This window comes from Theobroma cacao, chromosome 3 (genome assembly GCF_053813885.1).
Source record: "Theobroma cacao isolate CCN51 chromosome 3, ASM5381388v1, whole genome shotgun sequence".
In the NCBI taxonomy this organism is placed as follows: Eukaryota; Viridiplantae; Streptophyta; class Magnoliopsida; order Malvales; family Malvaceae; genus Theobroma; species Theobroma cacao.
In genome coordinates, this window is record NC_142641.1 from 45,185,368 (window position 1) to 45,206,747 (window position 21,380).

At 37.9% G+C, this 21,380-nt stretch overlaps 3 protein-coding genes and 1 pseudogene across 3 annotated transcripts; 1 reads left to right on the top strand and 3 right to left on the bottom strand.

Annotated features, from left to right (window-relative positions):
- Nucleotides 1-1,454: 1,454 nt before the first annotated feature.
- LOC18606644 (uncharacterized) lies at nucleotides 1,455-2,462 on the bottom strand. The gene is made up of 3 exons (XM_018116658.2): nucleotides 2,048-2,462; nucleotides 1,864-1,920; nucleotides 1,455-1,717 (listed from the first exon to the last, which is right to left on the bottom strand). The coding sequence occupies exons 1-3, from the start codon at nucleotides 2,189-2,191 to the stop codon at nucleotides 1,595-1,597; spliced, it is 324 nt and encodes a 107-aa protein (XP_017972147.2). The 5' UTR covers nucleotides 2,192-2,462; the 3' UTR covers nucleotides 1,455-1,594.
- Nucleotides 2,463-2,480: 18 nt separating this feature from the next.
- Nucleotides 2,481-4,406, top strand: LOC18606645 (ethylene-responsive transcription factor CRF1 pseudogene; annotated as a pseudogene).
- A 7,664-nt stretch (nucleotides 4,407-12,070) lies between these two features.
- LOC18606648 (arabinogalactan protein 41-like) lies at nucleotides 12,071-12,903 on the bottom strand. Its single transcript, XM_007040372.3, has 2 exons — nucleotides 12,530-12,903; nucleotides 12,071-12,436 (listed from the first exon to the last, which is right to left on the bottom strand). The coding sequence occupies exons 1-2, from the start codon at nucleotides 12,648-12,650 to the stop codon at nucleotides 12,339-12,341; spliced, it is 219 nt and encodes a 72-aa protein (XP_007040434.1). The 5' UTR covers nucleotides 12,651-12,903; the 3' UTR covers nucleotides 12,071-12,338.
- A 3,034-nt stretch (nucleotides 12,904-15,937) lies between these two features.
- Nucleotides 15,938-16,525, bottom strand: LOC18606649 (uncharacterized). Its single transcript, XM_018118015.2, has one exon. The coding sequence runs from the start codon at nucleotides 16,428-16,430 to the stop codon at nucleotides 16,161-16,163; it is 270 nt and encodes an 89-aa protein (XP_017973504.2). The 5' UTR covers nucleotides 16,431-16,525; the 3' UTR covers nucleotides 15,938-16,160.
- Between the last annotated feature and the right edge of the window lie 4,855 nt (nucleotides 16,526-21,380).

The following is a 21,380-nucleotide window of genomic DNA, read 5'->3' on the forward strand; positions in this document are numbered from 1 at the left end:
ATATTCATATCGTTTTCATTTCGATAATTATGTAAAAATAGGATGAACTAATTAAAATACTAGTAGTATTAAACAGGGTGGAAATTTACAAAAAGCTTGGGGGGTCAAAAGACTTGTAACTGAATGCTTGAGCTCCTGTCGTTGATTGCACGGTCCCTCGAAGGACGTTTCAAACAAAGGAGCCGCCTGGTTTTTGTATCTTCCTCTGATTGGGGTTTTGTCCACTTTGTTCACAAATCTATTCATTCACTAATTATATAAAACATATATATATATATATATATATATATATATATATATATATATATATATATGTTTTGTCAATTCGACTTTCATTTGGCTCACTTCACTCACAATTAGAAATGGAGATAACTGGACGCCCATGCCCGGCAACTTTCCACAACTGACAAAAACAGCAACTTGTCACCTTTTTGTTCTACTTAAGACTCTTTAATTTTAGTTTAAATTTTTCAAAATTCTAACATACAACTGCCGACGTCAAAGTAAACAATCCAATTACCTTTGGTTACTAACAATTTAAGCACGGGATATTCATTAGAGCAAACAATTACTAAACATAAAGGAAACACTTGTATCAGATGAAATCTAACCAGTGAAATTGTTAAAAAGCTTCACCTAACCACTTACATGAAATCTACCTAAACATAAAGGAAAGAGCATACGTAGGACAACATTCATGAGAGCAAACAATTACTACCCATTTTAATGAAAGAGCAAAAAAAGAAAAGCTGGGTGGTAGCGGCAATTTGTATCAGATGCAAGTTGGGGGAAGACAGAATGATGAAGGCTCGTGGCAGGGTACAAAAATAAGGACTCCCTTTTTCTAAATGGTAAATGTAAAAGTAAAAATTATTTGGTCACGAAAAATAAAGACACATGGCTTTGCTTATTAATTGGAAGCACCAAAGCTTTTGTAATGCTATAAAGATAGATGAAGAAATGGATCCAATGAGCACCATTAATAAATATAAGTAATTCCTTTTTCCTTACCAGCTGCATTACGTGTAGCATTAAAGGCTGTTTTAACTGGTATAACAACACGTGATGCACATACGTTGCAAATACACTTTTTTATTATTCGAAACACCAAGATTCAAACTTTATAAAGAGATGCATGTATTTTTTTTAAAAGCGAGATACATGTATATTAATATAAGTAAAATGATTTAAATTTTAAATTTAAATACGTATCATTAGGTTATGTAGCTGTTTTCAATTAATTTTTACTTCTTTGGTCTTTCTCATAAAAAAATAAAAAAAATTTATTTTTCATAAAGATATCTAAATTTGGACAAACAAAAAAATTCAGGTAATATTGGCCGACTCAAATTTTGTGGAAGATAAAAGATTAAAAGAAGAAAGGGCAAACAACGTTTTACTAATAACTGCCCCGACATACTGTAAAACACAGTAAATTCCGGGTATTTATTCACCTTAATTTCTCCTAACAGATTTAAAAGAAAAAAAAAACAATTTATCATCACGTGACCTAATTAAAACTGGGTACGTTCCATCTGTGCATCAAAAGCACCATTTACATGATTAATTGCCATTGTGATTATTTGACTCCGTCTCATCTTACGGCTAATATTACTGCCGGAAAAAACCGGTTGCTGAGGCCAATCAAAACTACGGGCCACTTGTCGGTTTCACTGCGCGTGACTGCACATGAAAAGCATCGCAACTGCTCTACAGTCTACACCCAGCAGGGTCATTAAAACAGTAACAAATAAAAAAAAAAAACAGAAGAAAAAAAAATAGCGCCAAGATCAAGGTTGCCTGCCACGTTAGTCCCAGATATAAAATGACAAAAGGATAAGGTAAAATGGTAAATTTCCCCACCTGTATAACGGCCTCCTGCAATTCAATCTCTGGCTTCAAGAAAGTGACGGAAATACCCTACGAAGGGTAAAAACAGGGGTAACAGGTAAATTAATTAGGAATTAGGGAGGACAAATTAAATGGGAGTGTTAATAATCATTAACTACCAGTTGTTAATATTCTTTAGTCAAAGGGGAGGACTGACCCGAGTCTCCGGTGTCACGTGACCTGAATCCCTGATTTCAAGAAGAAATCTTTTGGCCGAGTCAGCATCCCGGTTAGCCCTTCCCATTGGATCTTCCTGTTTTGTGGGGACCAATTGCCACGTGTCTACATTGTAGGTGCCCATCTTATGCGGCGCCTCGCGAAATATCTCTACCTCGCCGGAATCTAAAAATCGCCGGTGTGACCCATCCTCCCCGCCCTTTAGTAAAAAAATTAAAAAACCTTTTCTTTTGGGTTTTTGTTTTTTACTGGGAAGATTGAAAAAAACAAATACAAATTCGAGACTTGTAAAATATTAAATGTCACTTAAACCGGGTGAACCGATTACGGCTGGTTTAGGGATCCTATAAAACAGCTCAACTTTCGGTATGGACTTCAAACGGTGCTTATTTTTTCTCTGTCTCTTCCTCTCTTATCTATCAAAGGAGCTCTTCTTCACTCCTCCATTTCCTCTCCGAGATTTTTCCTTTCCTTTCTTTTGTTTTCCGGAGAAAGTATCATCAGAAAGCAGCTTCGGTTCTTAGTTTCTTTAAGACTGAGATTTGAAAGTTACCCAAAATAGCGAGTCCGTGCTCTGTTAAGCAACTGAGAAAAGCACTGTCTGGTGGTTTTTTTTGGGACATTTATTCTCTAACCCTTTTCCGGTAAAGCCATTTGCTTGCGGTATCTTCCCTTTTTCTTTCTCCTCTCCAACTTTTGGCAACAAAAATTTCTTCTTTTCTTTATCTCCCCTCTCTCTACTACTGGTTCAGTGGGTCTTACCATCTCGGTGCTTTCCGTACTGCTTGTTTAAGCACACTCCTTTTTTTTGGGATAACTTTCCTTGAAATTTCTCGTCGTTTGATAAACTTTTGAGTGAGCCTTTGAACCGATTAATGGTGGATTTCTCTTCATTTCAAGCTTCTCTTTAACGTGTTCTTTCTTCAGCTTTCTTTTTAACCCTTTATTCTCCTCGTGTCTAGTCTTAAAGGAATCTCTTCTTTTCCCCTTCCCTCCTTTTATTTCGCTCCCCCCTCCTACTCCCTCTCTCACTCTCAATGAGAAGAAGTGAAAGAATCTGAAAACACGAAAAGAAATAAAAAAGATTGAAAAAAAAATGGATCATTGTCCTGTTCCTACAATCAAATACACAGAACACCGCAATCAAACCAAGCTCCTTACGCCACTGTTAAATGTCAGACTCGAAAATCAGCCAGAAATGAAGCCCCGAATTGTTCGGATTTCAGTTACCGATGCTGACGCCACTGATTCTTCCAGCGACGAAGAAGAAGAACAAACAACCCGATTTCGTTCTCGAAACAGAGTCAAGAAATTCGTTAACGAAATTACTATCGAGTCATCATGTCCCACTCAAAATGATGCCGTTTGGAGAAGTAAATCGTCGTCGTTGTCAAAGATTCCCCGAAAAAGGCCAGCGGCTGTAGCCGAAGCCAAAGCTAAATCGCCGGCAAAGGTTCCGGCGGGGAAGAAGTTCAGAGGAGTACGACAACGGCCTTGGGGAAAATGGGCTGCTGAGATCAGAGACCCACTAAGACGTGTACGGTTATGGTTAGGTACCTATGATACCGCCGAAGAAGCAGCAATGGTTTATGACAACGCCGCTATTCAGCTGCGTGGACCCGACGCGCTCACCAACTTTACCACTCCTCCGCAAAAATTGGTTCAGGACAATAACAGCCAAAAACCGTTATCCAGCTCAGATTACAACTCCGGCGAAGAATCTCACAACACTAACCTTTGCTCTCCGACCTCCGTTCTCCGCTGCCCTTCGCTTTCGACCGACGAAGTGGACTCGCAAAGCGTCAAGGAATCGCGAGAAATCGGGAGCGAACCACAAGATGCCCTCGACGAGTCTTGCTGCATATCGGGAGAGAACTTTTCCGGTTTCTCGGATTACTCGTCTTTCTTTCCGAATGATATATTCAGTTCCGTACCGGATTTGTTCGACGATAATACGAGCTTCCACGAAGCTTTCATGAAAGATGATTTCGGTAACGGGTTTCTGAGTTCGGGAGCGGATTTCGAGTTCGGATTTGGGAGCTTCTCGAACTGGCAACATGTCGATGATCATTTCCAAGACATCGGGGATTTGTTCGCGACGGATTCTCTCTTAGCCGTTTGACAGAGTGTTTCTTCGGTTTTTTTATCTCTCGTGTAATGCCGGTTTTACGGCAAGTTTTGTATCGGCGGGAACTGAAAATATCGGCTGCGTTTTTGTTTTTTTCCCCCTCCCCTGTTCCGGTTTTGTTTATGTTAAAATTTATTTATTTATAATATTAATTAAAAGTAAGAATATTAAACATCTCCGTCACAGTAACGGTGACGGACGAGTTTGGCTACGTGTTGTGTGCTGTGTCGTTTATGTTCCTCTTCGCTGTTGTTTGCTACTAGTTCTTGTGAAGGCACGTGTTGATGCACGTGACATGAACATTTCAAAAGCTCTCGTTTTTGGCTTCTTCAATAATATACTTGTAAGGTTTTAGATTTTAGATTCTCATTATTTGTAGTGCACACGTGCTATCAAATAGATCCATGCACCTTAATATTTTTTTTCTCTCTTTTAAATGCTTATTTTCAAAAAATTTTAAAAAGATAGATTCTTACAAAGAAGCAATTTCAACGGTTGAACTTGAATCTGAATCCTCCTTTTTATTTGCACATAGGCCTATCAACAAGCCCTTTGATTACTGGTACTGAAAGGTAATGTCTATGGGGATGCTTAAATGCTTAATTCAGAGTTAAAAGTTGTTAAGCTATCATTTAATTGGGCAGCTATTCTTTGTTTCAACATAGTAAAACAATAATTAATTTTCACTTTAATGAACGTCAACTTCCACCTATCTAGGAAGACAAGGGTTTTTACAGTAATGGAAATAGTAACTGTGTGGTACAAGGCAAGTGAAACCCTTGGTAGAGACTTAGGGGCTTGGGTTTTTTTTTCTTTTTTCATTACTATTATTATATGATATTGTAAATTATACAAACCTAATTAATAATTGTTGTACATTCCTTTACTACTTTGTTGGTCCATTTACGTTGTGGTAATTAATAGAGAAACATATAACGGATGGAACAGTAAACTCGTTTGAGTCATTAAGAAACACATTTAGTAGTACTAATAAGGTAATAATATATAATACATAATATATAAAATAAATGTTTTGGTCGGAATTATTTTGATACTGAAAGTTATCCAAGTAATAAATGGAACAACTGAAATTGGAAACTGCTTGTAAGCAGGTTTTTTTGTTCCTCAATTCTAAAACTAAAAGGAAAAGGGGACATATATATATATATATATATAAAAGGGACAAAAATCAAGGAGGGCACGTGGCGAGGTAGAAAGGGATTTCAGTTATGGCCGTTTTCAAGGAATAACAGATCTGTTTAAGCAGGGCAGCGGCAAGTGTGGCTATCCGTCTTATTAGATTTTTTTTGTCCCATTGGGCCGCCGACCCCACCCCCATCCCAGGTGTTGGTTTTGCATAAGAAAGAAATACAAGTTGGTAATATCTTTGGGATAAGTCTGAATTTATCTCAGGGTCTCCACGTTTCATCACTCTATACAACACAACTATCATTGAAACATGCGATCCCCTACTTGATTGGGACTCTTTCCATTTTACGCCTTTGCCACTTTAGATCATGAATTGCTTGTCTATTTCAATGTTTGATACTTCCAATTTAAGTGGGGAGGTTTTAATAAATTTAATTAAATTTGAAAAAAAAAAACTATTTCGTATGTCACAAGTTACACAGCGAAGTTTGTGATACTAAAAATGAAAAATGAGAACATATAAAATGTGCCTTTAAATGACCAAAAGCAAGCAGCACCACTCGATGGTGCTCCCTATGATGAGAGAAAAGCAACCTTTTCCATGTCAATCTCTAGTCACGGAATAAATGAACCTTTAACAAGATGAATCAGCATCTGAAACTTCATTTTCCTTCTCCTTCACTAGAATTTGACCACTTGAGAGACATGAATGAATCTGGAAGGCAAAAATGAAAAAAATAGAAGACAGAATTAGATATCAAGGTGGCTTTACACACCAGAAAGAAAGATTGGGAATTATTATGTTTTTTGAGACGACAGGTATTGTTTGGAAATGCATAGAGAATCATGAGAGGGTAAAAGGAGAGCTCGGGCAGGGCATTTCAATTTCTGGGTCCCTTTCTCCTTAGTGTTTGTCTGTTGGTGAATTTAGCAAATCAATGTTCATCATTTTTGGGCCAAAACTGGGGCATTCAGTCAACACTTCGTCATCATGTGTGGGTTTCTTCATCCTCTCAAATTAGACCCTTTTTTTTTAAACTTGATCTTGTGGGAAATTAACATGTGATTATGTGACAATACTTCGATCCTAAAGAAGGTTCAAGTTGTGGATTTGGTTCTGAGTCTTCCTGGTTCTAACTTCATTGCTATTAGTGTAAGCCGAATAATAGCACCCACCAAGTGAAAATGTTAGCAAAAGGGTGGAAAAAAGAAGAAAGTGAAACAGTTTTCAATGGTTTGATGAACTGTATGAATGTGGTCCCATACGGTTAGCTGGTGGGAGTACAAATGTCACAAGAATTTGGCATATTAGAACTCCCTCTTCTCTCTCCCTGAACCATTGCAGCACCAGAAAAATTTTCTCCTGGCTTACACAATCCCCCAATGCTAAATCCAAAAGTATATTAGCTAATGCTAATAGTCCTCATCCAAATAGCTGGAAATTTCATTAAGTAGAAGTTGTCATTATTCTAAAACAGTTACACTACACTGCCTCATACCTGACCACACCCAGAGCCAACTTCCCTAACATGACAAATATACTCTTAAATCCCATAATGTTTTTTTCTTTGTTTCGTGACATTTGTCTCTGTAATTTTTTAGGATTCTCCTAATCTCATTTGCCTAACAATGTCCAAACTCCAAACCAGTGTTTGATAATTTCAAGCAAGTGGTTGGGATACCGTGAAGTGGGAGAGAAGAGATGTCATTGTCCGGTAGATTTGGGCCAGTTAGAGGGGGGGGGGGGGAGGGGTAGATTTGCGGACTTTTATAATCATCTAGTGATTAAAAAAATTATTATTTCAGTGGCACAACATATTGGGAGAGAGCCCTACAACTGGGATTTTTCTGCCTCTTCAGCTGCCAAGTTGATGCATAAAGACAGTAAACTCTCGAGTCATGGGTTATTTTCTTCTGGGTATTTAATTTTTTTGGGGCCCTCACGATCATACACATTGCATGATCATTTATTAACACACCAAAACTCTCCTACCCTTCGTTCCCTAATGGAGGCGAAAGAAAAAAGAAGTAAAAACTTTCTGGATTTCGTCGCTTGTCATGTCATATCTTATTTAAATTCAGAAAACGACTACAGACATTCATATTTTGTCAATGATTTGAGTTAATTCTGATTTAGAATTAGAAAAAAAGAAAGAAACTTGTACAAGGATTCAAGTGTTACAAGTTTGCACTAGCAAAGGTTCACTGCATCAACAAATTGTATGCTTGTACTTGTTGCACATATGGTTTGTCTAATCTCATCTTCTCCCCGCAAAATATCTCAAGGACAGAGGAAAATCAAGAAAAGAGAAAGAAAACCCAAAATATCTCTTCATCTTTTACTTTGTCTCAAGAATAAAAGAAAAGAAAAGGAAAAGGGGAGAGAGGCATTTTGACTAGTTTTGTCTCTTGGCAGAAGCATTGGTCTTTGAAGCAAGTAGGAGGTCAGGGGCAGGCAGCCACACAAGGAAAGGTGTTCATTTTGGCCGCAGAGGGGGCTTGCGTAGCGCAAAATTCCAAAACTTTGGAGATTCATTTCAAAGAGAAAGGCTGAAAAGCAAACAATCCAGAAGATCTTCTTTGTTATTCTCCAGGTCCTACTATGAAATTCAATCATGGCTGTACACGTAATGTCAGGTTAACGGTCTTCCATGTCCTCGTTCAGTGCAAGTCGTGCAACTAAAAGCCCGTCCCCGCCCCCCTCAACCCCCCACCCCCGGTCCCTCCTCCTTTTGGTCCCCACCCCTTGATTTCCAGCTCAGCCATCACTGTTTGATTGTTTTCTCCGAGGGGCACGGCTGTGATCCTCGTGGTCCCACTAATCTTTGCCATCTCATCAGCCTGATATGGACCCTCCATTTTGGATAAGCGTGGCTCGTTTTCGGATATCCACATAAGCATCCTGGCCCATCATCTTGTGGGCTTCTTAATTTTTCTGTGGCCCCCTAAAAGGAAAATGACCCTTAAACCTTTCAACTTTTTACTATTTATTACCACAGTATTCTGCGTATGCCCTATAAATTGTGCTGGTGAAAAGCATTCACAACTTCTACCAGAACTGATAAATTTTTGTAGGCTTTAAGTCTGTACACAAATTTGCAGGGAGGAAGCTGAGAGACTTCAATTCCATTAGAACCTGAATAAAGTTATTTCGCAACAATAGGACCTGAAATACATCAATAGTCAAAATTAATGCTTTAGGTTCCATATAGTATTAGCCCAAAAGTTTAAACCCTGAATTTTGATATTTACAGCACTTGGTTTTTAAGTTTTTTAGCTTTAGTTTAATTGATATTTTCATTATTTATTTTTTATATATTATTCAAATTTTTATAAAAATAATATCGATCAACAGAATCTTGATAATTTAAAAGTGTTAGGAATAATCATTGATATCGGACTAGGTCTAATATTGACATCCTACACGATAAAATTGGGAACAAAGGTACAACCATTTGAAAAAAAAAAAAAAATAATAATAATAAAAAAGGAGTAAAGAGAGAGAGGTGAGTTTGGAGGATGAGGTGGTCACATGAAGTACGTATGGGATATTTGCTCCTTAAATTCCAATGTTTCCATGTGCTCCATCCCCAACCGCAACTAGGCAGTAAAAGCAAAAATCCTGAGAGGCCCATATGGCAAGTGCAAGTGGAGAAAGGGAAAAAGGAAAAGCAAAAATGAGGAAGGGCCATAGGCCGTATAATCTCCTACTCATGCGTTGCGCGTGGAAAAGCAGGCAGGTAGGGCCATGGGCCATGGGGATGGCTTCTCTTTCATTTTCACCGACCGACACCACAGTGATATGAGACGAAATGTACAGAGATACCCTTCCCCTAAGATATACTACCTACAAGCATAGGTACATGCATTTACTAAGTATCCCATGAATTATGTTAATAGATATATTTAATAGAAAAGCCCACAACTCTGAACTCACAATCCACACCCAATTCTTGTGGGATTGGGATTGTAGTTACATGCGCCCATGCTCTACCTCTGCCACTTGTTTGCATTTCCACTGACTATCTTTACCATAAAATGTTTATGGCTTTCTCCATTTCCAAACACCCGCACTTGACTGAACACACACGCACACACCCTCTCTCTCAACTGTAAAAATATCTCTCTCCTCTTTTCTTCTGCGCATTATATCTTGTCACCAGATAAAATGAAGACAAAGTCACTGTTTAGATTGTTCAAATCTTGAATGTTTTTTCTTTGTCCATATCTATGCATGTGTTGCACCATTGATAGACAATAGTTCTAACAATTTATTTAAGGAACTAATTAGTTGTGTTTCTCCTCTGTATAGCAAATTGATGAGTTGTTAAAACAGAACAACTGTTAATGTTCTGTCAGTGCCCATTTTGGGGTGATGTTCTCTCTCTTTCTGGTTTGGTCTTCTGGACATTATAAGTCAAGGCCCAGGAGTAGTGGTCTGTCCGTCTTCTTTGAAAAAGTCCTATCCTATCCATGGAGCAGAGGCCCGTGTGGCTCAACTGGACCATTGTTATTCAGTCTGATAAGAAAGCAGAGATTCTCCTCTTTCAGTCCACTCCATTAACACTGAAATGGAGGCCTATCTTTTTAGAATTAGAACATTTTTATGGGCTAAAATGCCCCAACGCAATCACCGAAATAGACTAGCTTCTCCATTTTCAGTCCACAATCCAACCCAACATGGCAATGAATAGAGGCAAAAGCGTGGATGTTATGTTATCGTGCATGTGTGCTTGTGATTTAGCGGAAACAGCAGGCGCAAAACTAACAAATCCACCCCCTTTTCTCTCTTTTCCTGTTCGACCAAACAGTGCTCAAGCCTTGGTTTAGGAGGGGTTTATCCTGGAATCTAAAACCCGAATACCTGAACCCAAGGAAAACCTGAAGCAAGCCATGGAGGAGGCAGGTGCTCAGCCCGTCTGCGCGCAAGAAGCGCTGGCTTTACTGAATTGCGTTACCCAGTCTCCTTTTGATCAAGAAAAATGCATCCGTCTCTTGCATTCTCTCCGACAGTGCGTCCTCGATAAGGTACTGTTACTAATTCCCAGACTCCATTTTTAGGAAAAATTTGTGAAATTCTGTTTAAATTGTGATAAATTGGTAGTTTGATTAATCCATATAGGTCAATTATGTATTCTTTATTTGTATCCAAACCCCTAATGCAATACCGAAATTGCTCCAATTAAGTCATTGGTTTTTGCAATGTGGAATAGTTAAATCTAAGTATGATCTGTGCAAGTTTTAATGGTATCTATTTGAGCTCTCCGATTCAGTTAGTTCAGCATCAATTGGGTGTTTTGGTAGAATAGTTTTTGGTGTCACTGAACAAAAACAATTAGGACTTGTTATCCCCATGAAATTATGAGCAAATGCACTCATTTTCCCCATGTTTCATGATTATTCACCTTGGATTTATTTAAAAACATGTTTGCCAACATGCTTGTCTTTAGGGATTCTGTGTGAATGTGTCTTTCTAACTTCTGCTTTCTTGCGAGCCATTCCTCTTTGCAGAAAGTAAAGAAATTTTCACTAGATAATCAAGACCAGCAGGACACAGATTCAGTTAGCAAGAAGAATTGATGAAATCTTGTGTTGGAAGAATATATCACCAGATGGCCTTACATTTTTTTTATCTTGTATTGTTGAGAAACGTAATTGTTTCTTCAATCAGTTGTTGAGAAACCAGATGCTCAGTCAAAAATGCTTCCATTGTGAACTGAAATTCATACTCAATATTGAACTTGACATGGTATCCACTTATCTGCTGTTGGCTGAGAACTTCTTTAGAAAGGTTAGATGGTGGCGCCACTGGTGTGTGTCTTTGTGATGTTTGCTTGCTCAGGCTCAAAGCCTGTTTCATTTTACCAGATGCAATTGCGATCGAGCCTGCAAAAGTAAATATTTCCTAATTTGGAGTCTAAACATCAAATAAGTCGTGTTGTTTTATGAACATATTGTTAATGGTGATCTGGGTTGGAGTTCCCTTGGCCTGGATCATTCTACCTGATATTAGAACCTCTTAAGATCATGAATCACAGAAGAATGGATTCTTCTTTTCGATATGGTGCAATGCAAGGAAAATATATACACAAGTTTGAACATGATGATTTAACTTGGTTATTACCGCTCTTTGGAAATTGTTTTTCTGCTGTCCATGGAGAACCATTTCTGTTGGAAGATATATTCCTTTTTTTGTTTATATATTCTTTTTATTTCCCTGGAGTTTGGCTTGTTGGTCTGCTTGGAGGATTTAAATAGTTTGTTTGGCTAATACAGAAATTTGTATGATGTAATACTAAAATATTCTTGAATGGTCAGGGAGAACATTCTGGAGCTCAGAACTGTAGAAATTCCAGCCATGGGTTGCTTTATGAACATCTTTAGTAATCGGTTGGTCCTTGTACCACACCCTGTTGGTCGAAATCTACAACTACCAAATTCTTCAAATCTTCACCCAAACTGTTCATAACTTTTCTCAGTTGTTTAATTCTGTAAGCTGGATTGCTTAGAATTCGGATGGCGCAAAGCATTCAGGACCTGCAATTGCTAGTAGGCCAGGGCTTGGTAGATGCCATTTGTTTTAGTAACATAATTAGCCATAGAAACCTATAAACTCAGTACAGTAGTTTTCCAGAATTACTTGAGTCAATTCCATAAGATGGAGCGGTTGCCTGCTGAACAAATGAGTAGCCTAGCAATGAGACAATGGAGGGAATGCTAGAAAACTGGGGCAGAAAAGAGACTGAAAATCTGAATACCACCAAACGTGAAAATGACATTATCAACATCCACAAAAGCCCAAGTGATTAATCGAAATCTCTAATTACAAACATTTAGAACCATGGTTACACATCATCCATCCCCCAACAAAATGCCAAATGTAACAATTCCCATCTCTGTCTCCTTTTTCTCACTCTTTAGTCTTAACTTAAACCCAAAAAAGAGAAAAAAAAAAAAAAACCCTCAGCACCCCAACCTAGCTCCATTAGCAAGCTCAAAAGCTGAAGCAGAAATCAGCAGCGTGAATGAGGTATGTCAGCACCAGCGCCACCAGCATCAACACGTATGCGATTCCTTGGTCAATCGACGTCCCTGTTTGCCCCCCATCAAAAAGTTAAATTTTAAACATGAATTCAAATGGCATTTGATCTCAGATCTAAAGAAAAACAAAGAGAGAGAACTAACCATCGCTTGTGGGGGCAGGGGCGGGAGCAGAGGACTGGGCCTGAACAGCAGCAGGCAAGGCAATCATAGCAAAAACGAGAGCTACAAAAACAGCTGCAAGAGAAACCCTGGAAACTGCCATTCTTCCTTTCCGAAAAAACAGAAAATGCTCGATCTCTCTCTGCGATGCTTCTCAAATTTAGCTTTTGTTCAAAGACACTCCTGCAATGGCACAGGAGAGCCTCGCAGAGAGAGAAAGAGAGGAAAAAGAAAAGCTCTTTCCTTCTTTCTTCTTCTTGTTGTTGAAGAAGAGGAAGGAGCAGAATATCCGGTGGCCAAGGAAACAGAGAGAGTTTCTGATGATGTGACGACGAAAAGCAACAAGGGGTTGGAGGTGCTTTTATATGCAGCGGTAGAGGTGGGGAGAGAAAACAGGTGTGACCAGTAACCGGTCAGTAAAAGAATAGGGAAGGATTTGTGGGGTGGAACCGAACCGTAATTTTCGGAGCGTTTGGACCCGGTTTGCGCTTGGCTGTTGCCTAGGATTACCGAGTCAGAGTCGCTCCCCATGTGATTCCTTCCCGCCCCTGCCAGCCTCCCTTTCTTTTCCTGAATTTTTTTTCCTTTGGGTGACAGAACAGTTTGTGACCTTAGTTGGCTCCATCTGCCTCGGTTCTGATTCGCCCACGTGTTGTTTCCCTTTTCTCCTTTTTTTTTTGGTAGTTTTTTACCATTTATTTATTAATAACCTTTTTAACTTCTTTCTTTTCTCAATTTACCCTGATGGTTAATAACAGAGACCATGGTTCATGGTTCATGTTTCATAGTAATATTTATATAAGTATAATGGGACTTAGGATATTGGGTATCCAAGAATTAATGTGATGGAGTTTGAGTAATAGATATCTTAAAGTAATTTCTGAAATTTATCCAAATCTGAGACGGTAATAAAAATTTTACTTGAACTCACTTTAAATCTAAATATAAATTATCTGAATTTTATATTTCCGGGTCAAAATTTACACATAACTTTGTAGAATTGATTGATGTGACATTGAGCCCATTTCTCCGAAAGCAACCCCATGGGCCCAAGTTTCTATACGGGGTGTAACTTGTTTTCTTTTTTATAAAAGATGGGTTTACTCATAATTGAATTATTAAGAAGAGAATTGGTATGTTAAGTGAGATAAATAGGAACAAACAATACAATTGTCATTACCTAAACTAAACTAAGGGATTAAACACAAGATGCTGCTGCATGAAGTTGGCGAGGTGAATCTGTTTACAGTTTTACTTTTTTTTTTCCTCGTTAATGGTAATTAATTTGCAATTTGACAAAATTTCTCTCATGGTTGTGCTTTAGAATCTGTTCTGAAAGCCAGCAAATGCCAACAAGCATTCGTGTGACTAAACAAAGAATTGTGGAAGTTCTGGCAGAACAACAGCACAGCAAATGCCAACAATCATTCCCTTCTGTGAAGATTCCCTTCACCTTAATCATTACGAGCTTGAATCTTCCACATGAAAATATTAAGGCAAAGATTCTTGAGTGCTTTTTCATTTAATAAGCAAGGAATAAAACCATCTCCTTCATCATATTCATATATATTATGTTAGGAAAGAAAACCAGTGCAAATGGAAAAGGGAAATGAATTGATGAATTGATTGATTGCATGCCATGTATAGGTTATTTGAATGAGAATATTGTTGAAAATAAAAAAGTTAGCAGTGCTAAACTTTCTCTCCTCTCATCTTCAGTGTTTCACCATATTCCTGCTGGGTTTTGTTTATGCTGCATGTCAAGCGATAATGAGATGGCAGAGCTAGATTTTCAATGCAGGTTATGGCTCTTGTGTTGTCTACATCAAGATATTGAAGGGCTCTTATCCTTTTCTGTCATGATGAAGAATTCTTTCTTAACAAAGTGTCAAAGCTGATTAATTACACACTCTTGACATATAGGGATTTTGTGGTTTGCTGATAAAATTGCCTTGGCCGATAAGCATCCTGGGGAGGCAATTGGGTCAACCATTTCTAATCAAATTCATAAAAAAATTGAACCATCATTACATAAAACATCACTTGTCTGTCTCAACAATTAATAAAACCCAACTGCAAGAGAAGCCGCAATACATTCATGTCAAACGATCGGGGTCTTGACATTTTTTTTTTTTTGGAAATGTGGATATTTGTATTGAAGGGTAGAAAGTTACAGGAGGGAGGTGAAGAAAATTTTCACCCATTGAAACATCCTTAATCCTTGCGTTGCAAGGTCTACCCTGCCCTGAAGTACATCTAAAAAAACACAAGACCAGGGCTCAGACATCCTTGATGACGCATGAAGGGGGGGTCTTGACATATTACAGCAATGAAATCGATGGCTGCTTGATTCATTGTTTCTTTTAAATGCTGATTTAAAACCTCCTTATCCATTTGGGGAGTTCTAGTTAGCCTGAGAGGTTTCATTCACCCCATATTTTCACGACACCCAATCACTTCGACATTGGTCAGTAAATAATTGACCCATTGCTGCTGGGTTTAAGCTATCAATATCCCAAACTAGTACTTTGATGCTAGGGCTGGTCGCTTCAGAGCCACATGTTTTCCTGACATTGGACCCATCAAACAAGTGGGATGTCAAGAAACATACATCATGAAGGATGAAGCTTTAACAAACTTGAAACGCATACACAGTGATTCTAAAAAAGGCCATACTGGTACATCAGGGTCTAAAGAGAAAGATTTTTGCACTGTTTGGACCTTGGACAATACAAAACTTTACTAACTCTACTACGATTCTATAGTCTAAACACAGAAAGCAATCTTCTCTGAAAGTTTTTACAGTATCATCAACAATAAGAACTGTAAATTTCTAACATTTTTTCCCCATATGTAGCTAAATGTTCTTGCCGTGTATGAGAGGTCACAAGTAACTGTCATATTTAATGGGAAACCTAACAGGTGAGAAAACTGGGCGTATTACTCCAAGTCCTTTATATCAATGATGGCTCTGTTAGACTTTCTTGTTCTTCTTCATCCTCATCTTCTAATCTCTACAAATAACAAGGCTCGAAAGATTTTGTAATGAGATCTTCGAGTTGTCAAATGCTTCAATCATGTTACAGATAAGAGTTGTCATGTGCTTCTGGTGTAAAAGGGACCGCCATGTCTTGTTTTCATTCTTTTGCAGCAGATGTTGCTTGTCCAACTTCTTTCTTTTCCATTTTTTTCTTAATTGCAGTCGAAATAAACATGTTCGGCAGATTCTTATATTGAAACAATACTTGCAATGGATGAGGACCTGAGACAGAAATTCTGAAACTCTTGTTTGGGATGTTTGTCACGGTCCTCATGGAGCAAAGCATGCTACTGATTCTGAGGAGGCTAGGTATATGTAGTCCAAGCCTTAGGCAATTAGTACAAAAGAAATTGAAACTATATTTCCATTACAATAAAGTGGTAATCAATGATAATGCCAAATTACATAATTAATGAAATATAATACACTGACACCAACTATCGAAGCTACTTCAAAAGTACAGAATATTGCAAGACTTTATCAGTTAAAGCATGATGATATACAGTAGAGGAATAGAGTAGGCTGATATAATTCATACTGAAGCAAGAGCAGACGGGTGCCTGAAATTAACCTCTATTCATTCTGGGAAGGCCAGAGAAAGGCTCCCATAGCAAACTTTCTCTTTTGGTTGACATCTCCAATGACGGGCAGCCCATACTCATTAAGCAGGCAGTCCAGCTGCCGCTCGGGCATGTTCTCGTAGTCACTCTTCTTGTACCTTGGATAGTGAAGTGGCATCTGAAAGTAACAGCACTTATCAGTCCTCTTTGCTTGGTGATGGTTCCCATTAGGCCTTAACCCAGCCATTGCATACGAGGCGTTGGGGCAGCTTGTTCCACTCATCTTCACCTTTGTACTCTTTTGTCGAAGCACATAGGAATGGTGTCGAGTTAGCCTTTTATAGGCAACCGGAGGATCAGGGTGTAGAGGGGGAGAGAACACTGGAGGGAGTACTAGAACAGGCAAGCATCAAGTGCAATTAATATCTTGATCGTGAAGCATTTGAAATTTCTGGGTCCGTGTTTACCGTGTTGTGGATACTGAAGAGTAAGTGTCACCATTCAATGCATTTACTTATAGTGAAAGCAATCTATCATGCCGCAAAATATAAATGCATACGAATTTTCATATGGATAGAATTGATTTGAGTTCTTGTTAGATTATGGACCAACGTACCACAATTTCTATAGCTTTCCAACTCAAGCAGTAATGTTTCCTGGCTGCATATTATTAGTCAAATCTGGCTTTTCTTCACGACCACAACCCGAAGCTGAACTCATCTTGAAATCCAAATGAACCTGACAAAACCCAAGCTTAGATTGTAGAATTCGATCATTCTGATTAGTGCCTAGCTAAAAGAAATAAAGCTCTTATTATCATTTTATATTTGTCTGAGTTGCTTGGACAAAAAGAGTCAGAACTGAACAAAGAACTTCATTCCAGAGAATTGCCAGAATTATAAGTTCTAATTTATTATTCTCTAATCTACATCCCTTACAACCTTTAGGCATATCTTGTCATTGTCTCTCCCTCTATTTTCTGTCACATCCAATAGGGGTTCCGGGGACACGGAGGAAGGTTTGAGAGCGTTCCTGGTTTAGAATAGATCAGTGCAAAAAAGCTTGAACCTCACAGAAATTACTTGTCTTAAGAAAGAAAGAGAGTCGGAGCTTGCTGGCTCGACTGATGATTAAGACTTAAATAAGAGTTCAAATCCTGACTCATCCTTGTAGTCAAGAGATCTTTCTAATCGATGAAGTCATTTGGGAGTTAAGGGCTCTAATTATCTGTAAAAGGCCCTCCATTCAATGATCATCTCATATAAAAGGTAAATTTACAAAACAAGGAAAAAAAAGGGACAAAGGAAGAGTCAAAAACCTCGGCTAATTAATATGTAGGGTCCGATTCAAGGAGAATATACATACGGGGTAAGGTGAACTAATTACTTGCCTGAATCAAAAGGAATTCAATTTGTTTTTAGTGTCATCTGAATTCTGGTCTGAAATAAACTTCTGTAGTCAAATCAGATTTCTATAGCCAAAGAAAAAACCAATATATTGTATCTGGTAGCCAAAGCTGCATTATTTCCTTCCATCACTCTCACATACCAAATCTAAACAGGGAAACATTGAACGTTTATTGCATAGATAATGAGGAAAATTAAATGCAAGAAGAGTTCACAGCCAATTTCCTGTTACTCTGAAGAAAAGTCGTAAATGGATTTGACATTCAAGAGGTATAATAGAAGCATTGCCAATCTACAGATCAATTTTTGTTCATGTATATTATCAATTAGGTGTTCTTTCCCTTTAGAAAAACTCTGGCTGGATAGTTCGATGGTCAACGTGCTCTCTGATGTCAATTGCTGATGTTGGAGAAGAATCAGAATGTTGTACAAAGGTTCTGGTTCCAGTAATGGGCACTTTCCGCATATGCTAAGAATGTTTTCTACCCAACGCTCCAAGTACTGTGATTCATCGAGTTCGATAGCCGCGGCCCAACTGTCAGAAAGAATCTGGAAATACCATAACGATGCTTTACCAACTTTGAGTAGCAGCAAAGCTTCCTCGGTCTAAGATAAATCAGGAATCTGTTCTTCGTTCATTTTTTATGGCAACTTACTCTGGAGATGTTTTCATGGTTAAAGGCATATCTATAAGCGTGTTTGGAGTGCAAAATAAATGTGTAGTGACATCATGCAGATGATAATACCCAAGAAAAGCTGTGGTGGGTAGAATAATCAATTATACAAGTGAGAGAGAAAGGCTTGAATCTTACCTTTAGAATCATATGACTTCTAATTGCATGGAATTTTACCTGCACTGTAGGCTTGAAATTGAATAGGTATACTCACAGAACCATGGTCAGTAGCATTGCCATTGATTTGGAATAAACCTGAAGCAAGATTTAATGCAATATGATAAGAACAAATTAACCACGATTTGATGCTTAAAAATCAAAAGTAAGCATGTTGCAAGAATATCACAAATAGCACCTCACAATGAGAATAGCACATTAGTGATGCGTTTTCATGTGATATAAGCAACCCAAGACCATGGCAACTACAAAGAAAGTCTGAAAGAGAAACACATTATCTTCACAATGTTGTCAGCATACTTCATCAGCCATGAAACCAGTAAGCCAGTTGATCCAAGATTCAAAACCACCCACCAAGTTGTAGAATTATATCATTGAGAATGGGATGCTACCAAGGGCCAATCTCAAATCCACTCCTGAAGTCATCCAGGAAAGCTGTGCCACAATAAAATTCACTCAAAACCTGAAAAAGAAAGACAACACCTATTAATAACTGATATATTTACAAATTACAGGCATTCAGGTAAAATGCACCATACAGTACCACAAAGATATGTAAACACCCACATACATAAATATAATACAAATTCACAAAGAAAAAGTTATAATTTCATCTACCTACATACAAACAATGCTTCATTTCCTCCTCGACTAGTCTTAAAAGAGATATCTATATGTATAATTGTACATTCTGTCAGTAATAGCTATCACTACTTGTTTTCAGCAGAAACTAACTATAGCTACCAGCTAATGCTGATATAGAGCAGAAAAAATCCCACCATATACCCTTGACTCAATCTCAAGGTCAGGTCAAAGTCAAAGCACCAAAAAGTAAGAAGCAATTCGGTAATTAGAAATGGTATAGTCAGAAATTGTACAAATAAGGAACACTTAACTACCCTGTTCTTACTGTATATCTTGCATTGGCCAATAGCTTAACTTCTTTGATTTTAAATGTCCTTTTCAAAAGAAAGGATTTGTTAAAAACAAATATTTTACTGCCAGTAAAACCAGAGTATAATCAGTTAATTTGACATGGATAATTGCAATATAAGCACCTGAATAATATACCCGTTGTAAAAATCTTCAGATTAACCATTATCTGATAGGTGGATGTGTCCACATAGGTCAGTGTGGCAAACTGAATGTTGTCATGAATTGGATATATAAGTGAAGGAATAGGGAATAAGCACATGCTCTTCCATTCTGTAATAATCATCCGGGAAGGTGAAGTCTGGCATTCTCTCACATAGGAGTAAACTAGAAACCAATAGCTGTAGTGTTAATGAAAAGCCATAAAAGATTCAGGACATTACTACCATAAACAACCTAAAATGAACGCTAAAGAAACTGACTCATATAGCTATTTCGAAATCAGGAACTGGGCACTTTTAAACAAGGTAAATTATTTATAAAATAAACATGATGAAATAACTTCAAAACTTCAGCAAGAAAGGGAACAATTGCAAAGTCATAGTTATGCCCTCCATTACTTTGAGAGAGCGAGAGAGAGAGAGAGAGAGAGAGAGTAGACAGCATTCCCTATCATCATATAGCGTAAAAGATGGCTACAACCAATATTTGGCATCATTTTAAAGGGAAATTAAGACATCACAAGATCAATTTAAAAAAAAGGCTATCACACTGAGGAGGTTATAAGCTTTCAAAACTCTGGATTTAAAATAAAAGACAAAAGCACTGGAACATGTAAACCATGTAAACTGATTTTAGCAATCTTCCAAATAAGATTAAATATCATTTCCAATATACTGCTTTAAAATGTATAAGATCAGAAAACTTCAGCATTGTTATAATTAAGTTTACTTTAAGGAAAATAAAATACAATATCCTATATTTGGTCACACTAACTATTTATTGTCTGCTTGGCGTGTGGGTGGGTTCATGAACACAGGACTAGGAAGTAGGCGCCTCAGTTTGCAGGGAGAGCCATTACCAGTAGTGTTAGATATGGTTGTCTAGAATCTTAGCTCACATTAAAATTACCAAGACCTAAATCAACATCCTTTTCCAATTTTCTCTTCTCCAGTATTGTATTTCCTAGCAGGGATACGATTCTCACCCTTCGAAATAGGATCCTAAATTTCGGTGATGTGAAATTTAAACCAACACTAAACTCTAATTGGACACAAGTTTTCTCCATAGTCCTTCTCCTATTTCGAGTTATTCCCAGTTTCCTTCACCAAATTTGAGATGGGGCATTAACTTTGCTCTCTTTAAAGATAACAGCAATGAATTTTTGATGCAGGGTTCCTTTCACAGCTTTGATTACTCAAAAATATAAGCCACATTTTGGATGACCCAATTCAATCAATCAATACAAGCATGTTTAAAAAGAGCAAAAAGAAAAGCGTGAAAACCGCCAATAGTATAAAGAAATGGTCTAGAGTATGAGAGGGTAATGATGACAGTTGAAAGAGAATTAACAACGCATTGGGTAACGATCACATTTGCTCTGAGATCAAGTAACCGTTTCATAGACAGATTTCCAAACAAAAAGAAGAACAGAAATGGAAAGCGAAGGAAGTAAATAAAAGAGATGAATAGGTTCTTTTACCGCAAGAGACAAATGAGTTCTTTATAGAGTTTGGGAATCATACCAGAGAACTGGTGAAGAATGGTGCGAAGAAGCACTGCATTTTTATTCTTCTTTTGGCTCTCTGTTTGCAGTCATTAGCAGTAAAGCACTTGTTGCTTTCATGGCTGCCATCAAGAAATTTCTAAGAAAAAAAAGTTGTTGAAAATGATATACGAAACGTTTGCAATGGTCACTAAGACTGACGAAATCGTGGGACGGTTGGAATCAGGGCCTTAACACGTCGCGCCAAAAGCTTAAGACGTGCCGCGCACCGCCCTCAAACCTTTGAAATTGCCAAAGGTTAATATATTTCTCTTTCAAGTTGCCTTTCTTTGAAGGTTGCATACCAAGCTTTAAACAACTCCAATTAAATTGAATTG